The sequence below is a fragment of the Alternaria viburni genome (assembly GCF_023758015.1).
Source record: "Alternaria viburni strain BMP 2772 chromosome Unknown scaffold_23, whole genome shotgun sequence".
Lineage (NCBI taxonomy): Eukaryota > Fungi > Ascomycota > Dothideomycetes > Pleosporales > Pleosporaceae > Alternaria > Alternaria viburni.
The window spans coordinates 55,127-73,574 of NW_026055792.1; the positions used below are offsets into that span (position 1 = coordinate 55,127).

The 18,448-nt window shown below is 53.5% G+C and overlaps 3 protein-coding genes across 3 annotated transcripts; 2 read left to right on the forward strand and 1 right to left on the reverse strand.

Annotated features, from left to right (window-relative positions):
* Positions 1-280: 280 nt before the first annotated feature.
* Positions 281-1,081, forward strand: J4E79_009011 (uncharacterized protein; the record flags this gene model as incomplete). Its single annotated transcript, XM_049357863.1, has 1 exon — positions 281-1,081. One exon carries the CDS (start codon positions 281-283, stop codon positions 1,079-1,081), a length of 801 nt encoding a protein of 266 aa, XP_049207462.1.
* A 4,185-nt stretch (positions 1,082-5,266) lies between these two features.
* Positions 5,267-9,736, forward strand: J4E79_009012 (uncharacterized protein; the record flags this gene model as incomplete). Its single annotated transcript, XM_049357864.1, has 3 exons — positions 5,267-7,968; positions 8,022-8,114; positions 8,173-9,736. The coding sequence occupies 3 exons, from the start codon at positions 5,267-5,269 to the stop codon at positions 9,734-9,736; spliced, it is 4,359 nt and encodes a 1,452-aa protein (XP_049207463.1).
* Positions 9,737-10,942: 1,206 nt separating this feature from the next.
* On the reverse strand, positions 10,943-16,835 carry J4E79_009013 (uncharacterized protein; the record flags this gene model as incomplete). Its single annotated transcript, XM_049357865.1, has 2 exons — positions 10,943-16,252; positions 16,299-16,835. The coding sequence occupies 2 exons, from the start codon at positions 16,833-16,835 to the stop codon at positions 10,943-10,945; spliced, it is 5,847 nt and encodes a 1,948-aa protein (XP_049207464.1).
* Between the last annotated feature and the right edge of the window lie 1,613 nt (positions 16,836-18,448).

The following is an 18,448-nucleotide window of genomic DNA, read 5'->3' on the forward strand; positions in this document are numbered from 1 at the left end:
CGATAAAAAGTACTATAGCTAATTCTATATAGCTATTAGTCTACTAATTACTATAATCTATAATTGTAAGTTGTACTAAAAAAAGTAAAAATATCTTGCTCTAAGAAGAGTTAGAGACGTGCGATTGTCTGATATCGCTAGGCGTGTAGGTTTAGCCTAAGTTGGTCCTGCGCCGCAACCTGCAGCCTAATCGCGGGCTACTATAGTCAGCATCAGCTACAAAGGCAGGTCGTCTCGGCGTCCCGCGCTTCCTGGTTACCTTCAACCTACACATGCCGACATGTCTAGAGATGTTCTTGAACCAACGGACAGCGCAAAACCACCGGCCTACGAAGTCTATCGCGAAGCGCAGCAGCCCATCGGTCTCAGTTTCGATGCCCAGCGTCTAAAGTGGGCGCTCGACGGCCCATTGAACCGCGCGATCGAGGTCATGCAGGCCATCAATTACGATCCCAACATCGCGACAGAGCCATATTGTGACCAGACAGCCTCGAATACCACCTGGCATCCGGTATCTCAATCGCCCCTCACCGAACCCAAAACTTCCTCCGTCATCGTTCATATTGACGTTCTCGAAGACTGGGAGTTCCAGTGGCTCGAAATGCACCGCTTTTGTCATGATCCTGAGGAGAATGGAGAGGACCCCGATGAGTTTCTCTTTGGAGAGCTTCAAGATTACGATTCGGACTCAGACGAGGTGGAGGAACCGCATCTATTAAGGTGTTGTCGCGCTAATCGGCCACGGAAGAAGGGTGAGACGCTCCTCGTCAAGGCCAGTGGCGCGTTCCTTACCATTCACGACTACGTCTCAGCGGTGCACCCCTGGTTGCTAGGCCGACGTGAAGACATCTTTGGGGCAGAGGGGGACTTGAAGAAGAATGAGCCTCTGGCGGCAGACACCAAGTTGATGATTAGCTATGGTTTGCCGGACCAAGTGAACTTCGAGACAGTGGAGGATTGGCGAAAGAGCATGTCAGTAGATACTGTGAAGATTGACTCCGCGGACTGGCGCTCCTCCGTCTTTCAGCGGCCTCTCGATTGGTCGTTTATGGACGGATTCAACGGACCGACCCCGTCGTAAAGTTTCCCATTGATACGGGTGAACATGGAGAGCGCAGTGGAAAATATTGTGTCCAGCGAGGTACGTTTGATTTGCTTAATGAAAAAGATAGGATCAAGTGTGTGGTGAATCACGTAAGAGCTGCAATCAACACGCTTCCGTTGAGACAGTGTTTTGAAGTGCTAGGCTGGCGTAGCTACAGTCTGCATCTTGCTACCTAATCCATTCTTGCAATCGTCTAACATCAAGCTACCGGAGCCCTCACAATCTTGACGATGATATCTTGATGTTTTGCGCCTGAGGCCTTGTAAGCAGAAGTGCTGTATGCCGGGTCCTTGTCATCAACTGTGACTCCCATCATACCGCCTCCAGACCCGCACGCTCCCAGCAAAGACTCTGTCATTTGAGCGGATGTCGCCTGTGCACCACCGTCGATAGTGCGAGCAAGGTCATAATAGGTGACCGAGGAGTTGGTGCGTGGTTTAGTGTGTTTGGCGAGCACAAGCACAGTCCCGGCGTCGGCTATTGGTAATCCCCACTCCGAGCAGTCAAACTCGGGCGGCATTGTCCATAGTGGGTTGTTGCTGTTTTCGGCCAGAAATCGCAAGTACGACGCGGCGTATGCGATGTCGGCCTCGTCGATGTTTTGCGCCTCACCACCGCCAATCCCGTAGCAGACACGGCCGTTGGTTTCGCCGCAAGTTCTCTTTTGAATTGTGGCTTTTGTTCCCCCTCTCAAGTTCGGTACGGTATCTCGAGAGCTTCTAGATTTGAGGCTGGACCCTAGAGCGGGAAAGACAGAAATAAGGAGGAGTCCGAGTATCTGCATGACTGCGCTGGCGGTTCAGCAGAGTGAGTTTGCAGTGATGTTATGAATGTCACGATATTCGAGGAATTGCTGAACTGGCTTGATCAGGAACAAGTTCCTCGCAGCGGATGTTTCAACCCACGAGATGAGTGCACAAATGACATTAGCCTCAAATACATGCACATAGCCTTAATGTATGCAAATAGCCTCTATATTAGTGATCTCGTGTCTGCACGTCGATAACAAGCGTGATCGTAATCACGGTCAATTACCTAGGTACCACGTCGCTTGCCGGATGCAACCCTAACTGTGTCACCAACCGCTACCACAACCATTCATCAGCACAGAGACCTCCCTGAGGTTGAACCCGTCATCTTTTATCCATTATCATTTGATCAGTACAATTAATAGCAATGCATCGTGGCTCGGTAGCAGTGCGGGACAATCCTACGACAACATGATTATATTGCGATACGCAGGGGCAACACTGCCGTGCGTTACACGACGTAGACTTCAGGCTATGTTGGATGCAGCATTCTGTCGATCGCTCAACGGTTTTAGTACCGAGCTTCACAGAGGCTTACCCAAATGCACAGTGCGCATGCCACTGGTGTCCCGACGACCGCCCGATATTGAGGCAGACGAGTTTGTAGGGGACTGCACCTACTGGTATGTTTCTACCAGTCCATGTAGCTCAGCGCATCGTTCAACAAGCACTAACTTCTCACCTCATTCAGTCCAAAGAGTCACGTCGCTCTGTCCTCAAAAATGTCTTCTTTCAGAAGGCAGACTGTGTTCACCATTCTTTTCACGTTGGCATTCTTCCCAACCGAATCGATCGCTGATGATTGCCGACCCGTTACGTGGTCCAACGATGCAAAGATTGCTAGTTTTGCAGAGATGACAGGGACTGCTACGCTGTCGACGCCAATCACGAGTTCTGTGAGGAACACTGGCGGCAGAATCAGGATTCTGGAAGTGAAGCCTGGCGAACTCAATTGTCGAGCTTGGGCCAGAACCCACGAGCATGTCAACTATTATACTTGCACAGAAATCTGCGACAAGTATCAAATCGCGACCGACTATTTCTTCTGGTTGAACCCAACGCTGAAGACGGATTGCTCGGATATCCAGCCAAGATCGAGGTACTGTTACGATGGCTGTAAGTCTTCAATTACATACTCGTTCGAGCAAGATCAAGGTGCCAAGAATTGACACGAAAGATGCTAGATATCGAGCCTGTGAGGGCTTTGGATGGTCTTTGCGGCCCAAAGCACAATAATGCAACCTGTCTTGGGACCGAATTTCCGTGCTGCAATGCCAATACATTCACTTGCGGCGCATCTGAGTAAGAATCTTAGCAGAAACAGAAGTAGGAAAATCGAACTCAGCCTGACAATCATCTAGGGAGGATTGCGCTGATGGCACGTGTTACGAGGGCGGCTGCTTGGGGGACAAAACATACAGCACCGACGGTACCTGCGGTTTTGCACACAGGGATCGGCTTTGCGCAGGAAAATGGGGAAATTGTTGCAACCTTGACGGCAAGTGCGGCGATGGTGCATCTTTTTGCAATTTTGATTCTTGTCAGTCAGGGAACTGTACGCGTGCATCCCCCACTGCGACTATCCCGTTACCATGGCAGACTGGGACCACACCGGATGGTAGCTGTGGAGGCCCAAACAAATACACTTGCAACGTGGTTTATGGGGGCTGCTGCAACAAGAATGGTCAATGTGGGATACTTCCGGTTGACTGCGGTGCCGGCTGGTGAGCTTCCCTTCCGAACTCCATGAGACCCGCCCAGAATTCGTGTTAGCTGAAACTGACATCAATAAACACGTAGTCAACCTCAATTTGGGCAATGCGGCTCTGCACCGTCAACGAGTGTAGTCAATTTGCGTTCATCCTCGTCCTGAGGCAGAGCATCTTCTACTTCGACTTGTCACTGGAGAGCTTTGACCTACTTGGGGTAGCATGGCGAATTCCATCAAGCGTTATGTCCGCTTCAAGGTGGACCAAACAGCATGAATTATGTTTTCATCGTATTCTGCAACATTTGGCGCTCTGCTTGCTTTAGAACGTTTTGGTTCCACAGTAACGTGGTGAAGCCGCGCAGCCACGTCCTACGCATGGCTCTATCCTGACTCTTGCACGCTCAATATGCATTCGCCCTTGTCTATTGGCATTCAAATCTCTGCTGCATCTGTCTAAGAAACATGGGGGTACAAGCTTTGATCCAAATGACGTGTAATATATAGTTCATTTGCGCAACAATTTGGTGGCTGCGTGTGCTCGTCTGGATGTACAAGAAATTATCAATGCTTGGGCTTCGGACACTCTACTTACAATCTTCTCATAAGCAATGAGTAGGGATACCTTGGGTATCGATTGAAAGGTATATTGCCAATCTACCTGGCAGATGTCTATGAGTCTGGTACACTGTTGAGCAAGGACTTTGGATAAACTTTAGTCTTACAAAGTCGAAAATCAAGGTGGTTTAGGGCCATACGACGGCTTCCACGGGTCAAATGTACTTCATTCGCTCCCAGTGTAGTCTCCTGCGTGATAGCTTCTCTGGTCGCTACAAAGTATTGTCCTTATTACCTAAGGTGGATATACCGCTCAGGAAACAACATTGCACCCTGAGAAGAGACCTCTCTGCTCCTCATTGTCATCCCAAGAATGGCTTCATTGTATTTCTTGACGTGTCTTCTGGCCTTTCAAGGTGTGCTACTGGGACGTCTGGCCCTCGCTCAGCTCGACCAGGATTACAATGTCAGACGGGTGATCGATCCGATTACCAACAACTTCATGGATGGATACTTCTAGTGAGTTTGGGATGACATTAGAGAGCTTGAAACTCGGCGACTAACGAGAGACTATGCAGCCGTCCCAATCCGAATGCGGCGGAGCAGCGCGTCATCGATGTCTCGCCAAAACAAGTGGTGCTAGTATATAACTGCAACTATTTGAGAGACATCTGCGAGAATGCCATGAACTGGTATAGCATTTCACCACGAGCACAAACTGGTAGTACCAGTACACGTCGAACTCGTTTGCCAAACAGCGTTTTCGGCTATGACTTCAACACTGGCAAGAGAGCCAGATTCCGGTCATACCAGCGTCGATCACAATCCTGCCCTGGATCTTGGAAAAACATTCATCCTTGCCCCGAGACGAGCCAGCGAGACGTAATGCGAAACGACGGTGTGTGGTGGCACAAAGATTTGGAGCCTGGCACTTCTATCAATCAGATTAGGAACCATCGCGTGGGCGCGATCACAACACTTTCCAAAATGCGGTACACGTGCGATGAATTTCCACCAGCTACATGGGTAGAGGGCGGAGGGGATCGCAGCGATCCTAACGTAGCATCACAGACACGCTGTGCTGCCATGAGTTGTGCACGAGGATGTAAAGCCGAACAGAATTGGCAGGCCGATGCGCATGGTAAGCTACAGCGTCAGCTCAAATCTATCATCGAAAAGCAGAGACGGGATTCTGGTTTCCGTCTACATCCCACGTATCAGAGCAAGGATAGCGTAGCATTCTTCCACTTCAGAGCCATCAATTCGGCGGACGGCGTCGCAGCAAGGGTCTGGACGTTTGACGACCCAGCCGGTAATGTGCGTTCTGACGAGAGAGTCGTCAACCAGCAAAGACGAGATGCACCCGAGACACACTGTTCAAACATTTCAAGCAATTTGTTTGGCCCGAGACAAGGACTGGACATGGATCGTATCCAAGAGCTGATTGACGCCGGTCTTGGTAGCCAGTACATCGTCCCAGCAAATGACTCCGACGGTTACGACTCGTGGTCCGATGCGGATCTGACCGGCACGACGATCCCAATGTCTCACATGAACTCCACTCGCTGGATGGATGAGGAGGACGATGACGATGACGACATCTTCGACGAGCATTACGATATCGATGAAGAGAGTGAGATGGAACGACTTGAATCTCGTGAAGAGTCTACAAATGTTCAAACTGAGCCCCGCAACGAACAGGTGTCTCCATCGTACCCCATAGTCGCACGACAATCTGACACTAGAACCATCTCCGGATCTGATGTCACTCCTCTCTTGACCAACGCCTCACTGTCCGACCTGGAAAAAGCGCGAATCATCGTTGAGAAGGCTATCGCGGAGTCTTCCAAGCTCAACCAAGCCCGATTGTTGAACCCTATGCGAAACAACTATGGGCTGAAGCCTGGCACTTTCACCGGGCAGTCAAAGGCCAAGCGTCATCTACGTGTAAGAGAAGACGGCACACCGGTTCCACCCCTCCTGAACATTACCGACAGCATCGTGAATGCTGCAGCTCTAGTCGCTGAAGCTGATGCAGTTGGCATACCCGGAAATTTGACAAAGCGCGCTGTGCCTGCCAAGGGCACCTACTGGATGGGCAGTATCGCCAGGAAGGGTACGGTACCATGGGGCGATAACGCGACATACGCAGTATTCCGGAACGTGCTCGACTATGGTGCAGTTGGTAACGGTATTACAGACGACACCAAAGCGTTCAAAGCCGCCATGCTAGACGGTAAACGTTGCGGCAAGGGCTGCAACGGCTCTACACTCAAGAATGCCATCGTGTATATACCGCCAGGCACGTACCTGATCTCGACTACCATTCCGATGCCATTTGGGACGCAAGTAATTGGAGATGCAAACGATAGACTGACCGTTCTGGCATCTAAGTCGTTCATTGGTATGGGAGTGTTGTCGACAGACGAGTACACTGGTGGAGGGACTGGCGCGGACGGTCTAGATGAGGAGTACTACATTAACACGGCAAACTTCTACCGGCAAATTCGCAATGTGATTATCGACGTTAGACAGACCCGTGCTTCACAGAAGGTCTCCTGTTTGCATTACCAGGTTGCTCAGGCCACGAGCACCCAGAATGTACTCCTGATCGCCGGCCCGACACAGAATGGCATGTACGCTGAGAATGGCAGCGGTGGGCAGATATCAGATATAACCTTCCAAGGTGGAGCTATTGGTCTATATGGTGGCAGCCAGCAGTTCACAGCGCAGCGCTTGAAGTTCGAGGGCTGCACGATCGGTGTCCATCTCATCTGGGATTGGGGTTGGGTCTGGAAGTCCATTACCATGAACAACGTCGGTACAGGTTTCAAACTTGTACCCGACAGTACTTCTGGTGCAGCGGCGGGCAACATTGGCTCAGCGTCTTTCCTCGACTCATCTTTCAACAATGTTAAGACAGTGGTACAAATTTCACCTACCACTTCGACGGTCGGGTCAGGCAGTACCGGTCTCATCCTCGAAAATATCAAGCTTTCAGGCGTGGGTACTACCGTCGCCGATACAGGAGGAAAGACAATATTGGCCGGATCCTCATCCAAGATCGACGAATGGGCCATGGGCCCAGTCTACAAAGGCTCGGCTGATAAGAAAGACCGCAAGTTCACCACGGGAGAGAAGGTCGGAAGTTTCCGTCGTCATTCAACACTTGTCGATAACGATGGGGCGTACTTTGAGCGTCCCAAGCCTCAGTACGAAGACCGTTCAGTGGGCGACTTCGTGCACATCAAGGACCTTGGAGCCAAAGGCGACGGTATCACTGACGACACGGCGGCGTTCCAAGCTGCACTGTATGCGAGTCTGGGAAGAATACTTTTCGTAGATGCTGGCTCTTACATACTTACTTCGACAGTGACGGTTCCCAGTGGCTCCAAGATTGTTGGCGAAACATGGTCTCAGTTGGTTGCTTCCGGGTCTTATTTCGAAGATGCGCTCCATCCCAAGGTGCTGCTCAAGGTCGGTACCAACGGCCAAGTAGGAGATGTAGAGATGCAGGACCTGTTCTTCACCACAGTCGGGGCAACGGCTGGAGCCATCCTGGTCGAGTGGAATCTGAAAGCATCGAGCGCTGGATCGGCTGCGCTGTGGGATTGCCACGCACGTGTTGGAGGCGCCACCGGGACCAAGTTGACGCCAAAGGAATGCCCACCAGTCACCAGTGGTGTTGATCAAGGCTGCAGTGCCGCGAGCTTGATGTTTCACCTGACGTCGTCTGGCTCCGCGTATCTCGAAAACGCGTGGTTCTGGGTCGCAGATCACATGATTGAGTAAGTACGACCTGTTTTCTCTCGGCCAGTGCCTTTGGCTAACCCGCCTGCAGTGATCCCGATCTCGAAAGCGGTGCCAATAACATGGTACAAAATTCGGTCTATGTTGCGCGTGGCTTCTTGGCCGAAAGCACCGAGCCGACATGGTAGGCTCAGCTCAATCTCCGCTCTCGCGGTCGTCGCAGTCAGGCTAATCAATACTAGGCTTTACGGTGTTGCATCCGAGCATGCTGTATTTTATCAGTTCAACTTTCACCGAGCCCAAAACATCTTCGCGGGTTTACTCCAGACAGAGTCACCATACTATCAACCCACGCCATCCCTACCCGCTCCCTTCAAGTCCGCTCTTGGCGTCTTTTCAGGTGACCCAACATACGAATGTGCGGCTGGCGATGAGTTCAGTGGGTGTGACGAGTCGTGGGCGATCATAATGCGAGAATCGCAGAATGTCTTCATCGCAAGCGCGGGCCTATACTCGTGGTTTTCGACGTACGCGCAGACCTGCATCGACCAGCAACTATGCCAGAAAGCCCTGCTTTTGCTTGAAAAGAACTTCTCAAATGTCAGGATTCAGCACCTCGTTACCATCGGCGCCAAGTATATGGCAGTCATGGATGGCAAGGGCATACTAGCCAAGGATAATCTCAATGTCGATTCCCACCCCTTCTGGTCGCAGATATCTGTGTTGGATGTCAGCAGCAATGGCTCCATGTACGACGAGTACATCTGGGTAGACCCCAAAATCTGGGACATGGAACAGCCAGCGTTTACTTGCTCACCCCCTTGCAATGTCAAGATTCCCCCGTGGACCCGTGCTACAAGCACACTGAACTATCCACTGATCACGGTCAGCGATGGCGAATGGACGAGCACCATCACGAAACCGCCCATGACGATATCGGAGTGGGTGTTTGAGCCAGTGACACTGACTGGACAAGCTGTCAACCAGAAGCGCCAGGGCTTCGAGGCTTTTTGGCCCAAACCCGCGACCACACCCCACTGGCCTTCGGTGATCTACGCCGGTCCAGATGGTGATTCTACCACAGTGGGGCCTAAGATATCCTTTCCAAAGCCACCTCAATCTATCGGTCCCAATGCGCAGCCTCCACCGACGGGTAGCTGGCCCAAGAGGCAAATTCAGCCTATCATTGGTCAGATCGAGGAGCCGTTGGTCAAGGAGTGTGGCTTCATAGACTGGGTTTGCTTCACCGAACCATGGATCTTCGGCGACAACAACACCAACTCGGATGGGGATAACGGCGATTTCGACGAAAACTGGGAAGACAGCTGGGTCGTATGTCCAATACCGAGCAGTTCCTCGTCTAGTTCGACCTCTTCCAGGACGTCGACGAAAACGACAACAAGTGAAGACCCGCCAGAGCCTACGGCGTCTCCGCGCGAAGGCGATCCAATGCAGAATGAAGTCGACTGTTACGGTGGTCTGGATCAGAAGACGGAGCATACGCGCATGGACAGCGCCATCCACGACTTTTGCATTGCGATAGGTAGCTCGGGTGACGTCTTCAAGGAAAATTACTTCAAGTCGTTAACTTACACATTCTACCACAGCACGGGAACCGGTGTCCAAATCCTCATATCGCTCAGCGTCGACCCAGGCTGCCAGTTCAAGTATGACTACGACTTGTGCCACAAATACCTGGAGGTTCCTGTCAACAGCTGTCAATGTGGGGGTGTGAACGGGAAGCAGGGTGGGTTTCTGAATAACGACTGCTACGAGTGGAGGATTGATCCGCAAACGACGTTCTAATCACAAAGCTCCGTTCTCTAGCCGATTGCTCTGTCGCGAGCTTGTAACATGGGCTGTCTATTTTTCCTTTGTAGTATGCGATAGTCGATAGTTAACGAGGTATTGAAGCCGTACGGGTATTCGAATCGATCGCCTGCGCGCAGTCGCTGGTCGAGGAGCGCATGTTCTCATTCGAAAAGCGACGGTTCGTACCTATGTCGTGCCCAGCGATACGTGCTCGTGCCATTCCTGCCGTCTGTGCTCTGCCATTGGCTCATCCCATCATTCACATGAGCGATTATCTGCGATTTGGCTCTACTCGAACTCTTCATCAAGGTAGGGAGTCGTAACTTCTCTCTGAGGTTGCCTGCACCAGACAATTCTTCAAAAAGAGTGCAGCGCGGGAGTAAGTAGAGATGATCCGTAATATCCCGCGAACCCCTCAAGCGTAGGATAACCGCACTAGCTGCTAGTACCTGTAGCGAGGCTGTAGACGGTTTCCCAGTTGTGCAAATCGAGATCGGTGTGTGCAGGAATCCCAGCGAATACATGTGCTAGTCATCTACCATGGGTCTGGGTGAAACTGCGGCCTTCTTCAGCGAATATTGTTTACAATCTCAAGAGAGAGCCGACTTACTTCGTTTCGGGCATGGTCGCAGCGCCGAGATGGGCATGTTTCCGGTGAGCGAGAAAACTTCAGAGAATGATCTTGTGTACAAGGTGATCTCCATTCAGCTATTTACGGCTGTTATATCGGTGATTCTCAAACCCGGAAGTACAAAAGTTTCGCAAACTTCAATACGATAATAGTACACCTGATACAGGCAGCAGCCAAAGAAGAAGCGAGCGACAGTCTGAATCCAACGAGCACTTCGTGTGTGGACTGGGTAACAACTTCAGTAAAGGAATGACAAAAGTGCCTCCTCCCAAGGCACATGATACGAACTCAGAAAACGTCCAAGCTGTGGTAAGGAGAAGAAGATGTTGACTATATGGACATTGCTTGGAAAAAAAAGGGCTCTCAAAACGACACGCAGTCGCGTAGCAGCGAAAGTTAGACAGCGCGAAGAGACAAAGGAACTATGTCGAGTGCTTCCTAAACTCGCTGTCATTGGCGCACCTCCCGGTAGGAACACCGCCAACGCCATGCTGCGAAAGACGTGCTTAAAATGTAATATCAAGTGCGCAATTTAATAGATGTGTGCGGGACAGCTGCCTCGATGCTGCCTAGGGGTCCACTGGACTGTTCGCTCGGAGGGTTGGGTCTGGGTCGGGTGTCGTGGCAGGCTTTGCTTTGGGCGTGGGATCCGGATCTGGACTAATCGCGTCCTTCTGCGCCTTGGGAGTTTCGATGACAAAGTCAGTCACATCATCGCCGGGTTCTTCGGGAAAGAGGACTGGCGGTGTGAGCGACGTAGGCGCGACTGCAGGTACCTCAAGGCTACCCTCATATTCCTCTGCCGCACGCTCCTCTGTGATCATTGGAGGCGGAGAAGAAGGTAGGGTTGAATCTGGCTGCCCAGGGTCTTCGACAGAGATGACGCTGCCTCTGCTGTTCGTTCGCATCATCTCAATTCCAAGTTTCGACGTAGACTTTGGTCTTGACCTTGGACTCCGAGTGCGCACTGGACCATGACCCAACTCGTCGTCTTCGTCGTCCCCAGACTCTGCCGATTCGTGTTTGCGGGTCTCCAGAATGCGACGTTTGGCGCCGACTTGCTCTGTCGATCTCTGGCGGCGGATCGTTGCCTCCTCGAGAACGGCTGGCGCGGAGTCCCCGTGGGGCAGGTCAGGTGCACCAACACGATTGGGAACAGCTGCTTTCGCATCAGCATTAGCTGCATCGTCGCAAATCCCTAAGCCACTCATAGCTCGTGCGATGTCGCGCTCCCGCCAATCGTCGGCGTTGTGGATTCTAACTGGCATATCCTCGCCTGCACGACTGTCGTTGTCACCGAAGAAGCTAGAACTAATAGAGTCTTCGCGGCTCGAACCTCGGTAACTGGCAGAAGGGACGGGTGGGTATCCTGAAGAATTCGAGGTCGTGGGGCTGTCCTCCTGACGCGAAGACTCTTGTCGAAGCCCAGAGGGCATCATCGATGGATACAACTGGTTCGGCGTCCAGCCTGGCGGGGGTGCTTTCCATTGACACAGTCTGCTCAACGTGTCCGTAAGCTTCGCCACAGTAGGAGGCTTTTCGATAAGTGCATCGAAATAATGAGGCGCCTGCAGCTCCTTCAGGTATCCAGTAACAGCGACAATCGGAGTATGCGTATTGGCGTTCTTGGTGTCTCGGATCATGCGAGCGACATCTGCACCATTGACCTGAGGAAGGCGGAACTCCATCATGATCACATCAAATTTGACCTCGCCCATCGCATATCGTATAGCTTCTGAGCCATTGGTAACGGTCAAAGTGCGGCAGCGCAACTTCTCGAGCAGCTTCTCCATGACAAGCCGTGACACTGGGTGGTCCTCGCAAATCAATACGTCTAATGGCCGGAAGAAAGGACCGTCGCCAAAGCTGATCTGCGAGAGTCTTCGAGAACTCTGACGTCGTCGCTGGACACGAAGCAGCGCTTTCGCACGAGAGTCTTCCGTGTCCGACGACGATGGAGACACATCAAGCACTTGACTCCGGCGCTTGTAGTGCCCAGGTAAGAGATCGCGCACAACATCGTCCTCTTGAGACCCAAGCGTTTGGGACCGAGCACGTGGTGAAGAAGCATTGGTTTGTGCCGATGACTGGCGTTGTCCAGTAACTGGCTTCTCTTGAGAAGCCACGGGAGGTGCCGACGGTGTCTTTGAAAGCCTATTGGGTGAGACAGCTTCTGGCGATGGTCGCAAGCCTGACACACGGGAAGGATCGAAGAAGCTTCCAGGTTGTAGCGAGGATGGGTTGCTGGTCGAATGGGACAACGTAGACGAGCTACTAGACGTCTTGCGTCGGTCATGTTGTCCCGTGCTGAACTGTACGAGCAGAGGAGATGAGGGCTGTGAACCACGACTCGGCGAAGAATGTGGCCCGCTCATCGAGGGAGAAGAGGGCCGTCCGGTGGCTCTGTTAGAGGATAGCGTACGTTTGAGCGGGCCGGGTAGCATCGGGCTGTTCTCCAGCGATGGCGATGGCGACGTGACACTAGGCGACTGCAGAGGCGGTGCGGGCTTGTTTTGTGGAAGCATAGCTTCTGCACGCAACTTCTGGATGACGTCCTTGTTTGCTTTCTCCAGAACAGGCAAGTTCTTGTAACTGAAATTACCAAAGTCGTCAGTTGCCATTGGTTCACTGAGTCTCCTAGACCGGCCTTCCCGCACATGAGCTGGGATATGGAGAGGGATCAGTCCTCGCTTCATAGTCGAGACAGTCACCTGAGAGCGTACTCTAGACAAAGCATCGTGTGGTCGGTCGGGATAATCGGTACTTGGGGTTCCTGCTGGTGTAGTAGCTTGGTCTTCAAACTCGGGACTGAAGTTTGCCATGGCGGCTCCTCTGGTGTCGAAATATTCCGTGTCCTCTGGGTTTTCAGGTGCAGGAATGAAGGATGCTTCGTCATCTCGCAAGGTCTCCCAGTTGACATCCGCAAACCACGGATGGCTGCGAATTTCCTCTCCACCACTAGCGTATTTGTCGTCCTTGTTCGCTCCAAGACGGTGTGCAGGATCAGAGCACATCAACCGATTCATCAGATCCTTCGCATCGTCTGATATATCGTATAGCTCATCATCATCCTCTGGCCAGTCGATTCTACGCGCGAGAATATTTTGGAACACCTCATCGGGCGTATCAGCGTGGAATGGAGGATAGCCGTACAAAGATTCGAAGAGGATGCAGCCTAAAGACCACCAATCACTGACTTCATCCTGGCCATTACCAGCGATAGTTTCAGGGGCAAGATAGTCCGGTGTCCCGACGAATTTGCGGTCGCTATCTTCTGGGTCGAACAGAGCCATAGGTGGCGGTGGCATTGCTGACGACGAAGGCGCCAACGCACTATTTTGAGCTACTGCAGAGTGACTCAAAGAATGTGTAGCAGGGTAGAGGTCGGGAGAACCATCGTCGCTGTAGGCCTCCTCTTCTATCGGTGACCGTCCACGAGGCTGACCAAAGGAATCGTCAGCTATACTGAAGCGACGGAACATGGCTTGTAGCGCATCACTGTCTTGGCTGTCGCTCCGAGTGCCCGAAGTGCGCCTTGAAGGCTCACGGCTTTGTTGGGAACCGTCCCGATTAAGGCTAAAGTACGACGGTTGACCGATGTCTCCAGCGAGAGCAGGTGTCATGGATGGCGTCTGTGAAGGCGAGTGGTTCAAGTCAAAGGATGCAGATCGTGAAGAGCCTACAGACGTAGCGCGATGGAATGGGCCGGTCTTGAGCAGGTCCGGCGCAGGCTCGACAGACTTGAGTGCACGTTTCTGTCGGCCAATCATACCCATCCGCGATAAACCGAAATCAGTCAGTTTTAGATGACCCTTTCCATCGATGAGCAGGTTGTCCGGTTTGAGATCGCGGTGGACAATGCTCCGACTGTGCAAATGTTCGACACCAAGTACCACCTCAGCGAGATACTTCTTCGCCCAGTCTTCTGGTAAAGCACCCAGGACCTTGATGAGCGAGGCACAATCGCCACCGTTCAAGTATTCCATGACGAGATAGAGATAGTCCTTGCTAGAAAAGGTCCAATACAGCTTGGCAACGAAATCACTCTCGCCTTGCCACATCATGATAGCTCGCTCAGCCTTCACGTTGGTGACCTGATTTTTGGCTACCATGTCGGCCTTCTTCAAGACTTTGATAGCGTAGTATTCTCCAGTGGACTTCTTCTTGGCTAGGTAAACGCTTCCGAAAGCGCCTTTGCTGATGGGTTTGATGATCTCGAAATCCTTTATTGACGGAGGAACTGCGCGTGGCTGTGGCTGAGTGGTGGGAATCAAACGAGGAGAGACGGGTCTTGGACCGTCTGAACCAGCAGTAGAAGACTGTCTCCGGTGGTGGTTTAGAGCATGCACCATTGCTGGCGAAGAGAATTCGGTAGTCGGCAAGATTGGCGACGTGATTGGTGATTGTAAGGCCTCCATACCACTAGGCAGGCGCGGCTTGTTTGTTCGCAGAGGTGAAGATGGCGGAGGTATCATGGAACGGGCAGGCGAATGTTGTCGACTAGACATGACACTCGGCAAGATCAGACTCTTGCGTTTGCGTTCACGTGAACTCGCTACCCTACTGAGTCCTACGTCGGATGTCGCTGGTGAATCAGCTCGGCGAGGGCCAGATAGCACGGATGAACGCATGCTGGTATCACTCTCCGCACCAGCATCGCTTTCGAAATGCATGGATTGGCGCTTGCTGTGGGTCGCTATACTGATGGCGCCCGCGTGCGACCGCGGTGTTTGACAACCCCCTTTAGGACTGCTAGATCGATTTGAACCAGCTACAGAAGACTCACGCCGTCCGACTCGTGCTGGTAACGAAGCGTCAGAAGTGTTACGGAGAGCTTGTGCCATGGAAGAAGGCGCATCAAAAGATCCAGGGAATATGCCTTCTTCGCCGGGAGCTGTATCGGTGTCGTTGGCGTCGGATTGAACCTCTTCTTCGGGTCGTTCGTCTTCGGAGGAGCTGTCCTCGCCAGCAGCGATACGAGCAGCTTTCAGGATCGCGGCTTCGATGCATTCTTGAACTAATATGTCGAATTCAATGCGTAGTCGTTCAGAGTACTCAAGCACCCTCCTATGGCGAGTGACTGCATCGATCTTTGCCCTGGCAAGCCTGCTGGTATCTTCACACAACAGCTTCAGGCCCTCAGTGTGGTCGACCGAGCCTGTGGTAGGCGATTGCCATTGGAGAACTTGCGAGATACGGTTCTCCGACTGAGGCGATTGTGTGCGAATCTCCGTGGCTGCTTGACCACGTCCATTGTCCTTGACTGCGGGTGTGTTGATCTCGAGTGCGGTGTCGCACAAGTCTAGAACTAGCTCAACGATGCGGGCTAGAGGCCTCCGAACGGCGAATGATCGCGCGCGGTGATGACCAAAACCAGACGAGCGCTCCGAGCGTTCGCGTGATCTTGACGGCGGCGAAGCGGGAGAGTTGCGTCCAGAGGGTGTGCCAGACGATGGCGTTGATGTTGCGTGGATAATGAGGCCCTTGTACTCGGCGGGCTGAATTGGCTGTACCGAGTCTACTGCCGCAGCTCTTGAACGCTGACTGTGAGACTCCAGTGTATCGAGGACCTTGACGATAGAATTGCGGTGCTCAGCAAGAGTCTCTTGTGCCATCTGCACATCCATCTCCGCCCGATGCTCTTGTAGACACAGTTCAGAGTGCTTCTCGAACCACCAAGGTGTGATCTGTCGTTCGCAGATTCGGCAGAGTACCGGTAGCGGCGGTGCGTGTTCGCCCGGGTTGGTTGCGCTCTGCTCGGCGAGGCCAGTGAGGTAATGAGCCAGAACCTCAGCGCCGACCCCGAGAGATTCCACGAGGACTTCTGGGAGGTCGATTGTCACTTCGCGAATGATCGATGGCCGGACCATCCACATAGTCTATCGCGGTTAGTATAGTTCAAGGTCAGGATGAATTGGGACGTACATGGCTCTCCGCCCCAGTCGTACGGTCGTATACCATAATTCCTTGAGCCTCGAGATTCAACAGCTGCTCCTCTTCTTCCTCTACGTGGGTAGGCGACATTGGCATTGACTCCGGGGCCTCGGCGGCGTGCCTCGGTCGCTGCTTGCGCAGGATGGAATGAGGGCCCAGTCGTACGGTAAAACGGGCAATGTGACTCCGTGAGTCGTCTTTCCTAACCGACTCAATCGTCTCGGCGAAGCCATCGGCACCGCCGCATATGATTTCGAGTACAGGCTTGCCCGTGACTTCCTTGGGCAGGGAGCCAATGACGTCGGTCCACGAGGGGCTGACATAGCGGATCTTGCCCTCGAGGTCCAGGTCCATGATGATGTTCAGGCTGTGCTCGGCGGCCTCCTTGAGGTCTGCACGCTCGTTGCGCATGTCCTGACTAACACTGCGCTCCATGTTCTGTCGGTGGCCGCTGGTGCCGACAGCCTCCTGCTTGAGGGCAGTGACTGCGGGCGGGGCCAGCGTCGGGGGTTTCTTCTCGTCGGCCATGGCTGCGGTGGGTGGTGCTATCGTCGCGGGAGCCCGTCGCCGGGGGGGATTGGGCGGGTGCCCGAGGGCTGGCGGGTGCTGAGCTATGCGCAGAGAGCTGCCAGGACCATGGTGGGAAAAAAGCGACGGTCCGGGAGAGTCGGGCGTGCAGCTGGGGAAGGTACGCGTTGACGAGCAGTGCGGTAGTGCTTGCTGACTGCAACGAGAGTGGGTCTCGAAACCGGGATGAGGGGACTAGACGAGCTGCATGGTAGTGCGAGCGTGGTCGAGGGCGAGGGGAGCAATTGGGCGATGTAATGAGCGTCGCGGGCTGGGGATGGATGAGGGCGGTGGGCAGCAGGCGGCGGCCGTGGCAGTCGTCGCCGTCGTGGTGGTGGACGGGGCGAGAGGGGTACACAATGGGCGTCGTCTCAGCCGGCAGCACAAGGCGTCGGCAGAAAGGCGTTGACAAAAAAGAAAGCACGCCAGGCGGGCGGATGAGCAGCTGCACGCATGGGATGGGCCTCGTCGGCACGCTATCCAGCTGGCAAAAGTCCCCACGCAGCACCCAAGCACGCGTCGAGAGAAAGTCACACGCAAAACAGCCGTGCACTGGTGCGCGCGGAGCTAAAGGGTATGCATGATGCTGGTGTAGGGAGGGTGCATTCACTGGCCCGAGCGCCCGACCGTGACGGCACATCCTGGCCGCCAACACAACGGCAGAACCTCTCGCGGGCTTGTCCAACAACACGGCCACAGTGCTGCGGCATTGGCAATCAATCGCGAATCAATCGAGATGGCCGTTGGCCTGTCGACAGGGCGGGGTACAGCACTGCAGCAGTCCTCCCTCTCTGCTCCCATTGTCATGACGTGCCGCAGACTCCCCCTCTACTGACCGCTTCGCTGCATGCTCCCGGTAATCCCTGGACGAGTGCAGGCCGTTGTGCTATTTGCTCGCCCATGTCTTTGGTCAGCTTGGGCAACACGAGACGAACCACGGGCAGCGCACTCCCAGACAGCCTGCGCGCACCTAAACACTATTCTGCAAAACAGCGCTTGTGTGTAATCAGCCCTTAGTGATCGCCAGCCCCTCCCCAAGGCCGGCTACGACAAAGCCAGAGGACGACTAATCCGTTCGGACAATAACATCGAACGGCTGTGCAGCATCGCGAACGCATGTTCACGCCATCATCAGCCGAGCACCAGCACCGCTGCCCCCTCGACAAGACGGCCCAACGTTGCACGACTGCCCTCGTTATTGCGCGCGACAACAGACGAGCCCCTCGCCAGGACCTGCAGCGTCGCCGTGGATACACCACCTGGGGAGACGTGCAGATCGCTCCTGCCCGCCCAATCACACCCTCGTCGCATGCACCTCTGCTCCTTCCCCGTCTTGCCTGGATGCGGCCCAGGCCCGCTACGTCTGCAACTAAGCCCGTCCTGTCGGCGGTCATATAGACGTACACACAGCGGAGCGAACAGCTTGCTATTCCCGCTCCGTACACTTCCTATTCGACCTTCGCCTGGTGAACCACGTCCAGACCTCGACGTTGGATGCATCCAGGCAACTACCTGGGTTTGAGTGCCGCATCACACCCTCACAGCACTAGCTCTGCGCTACTGACAATCGCCAC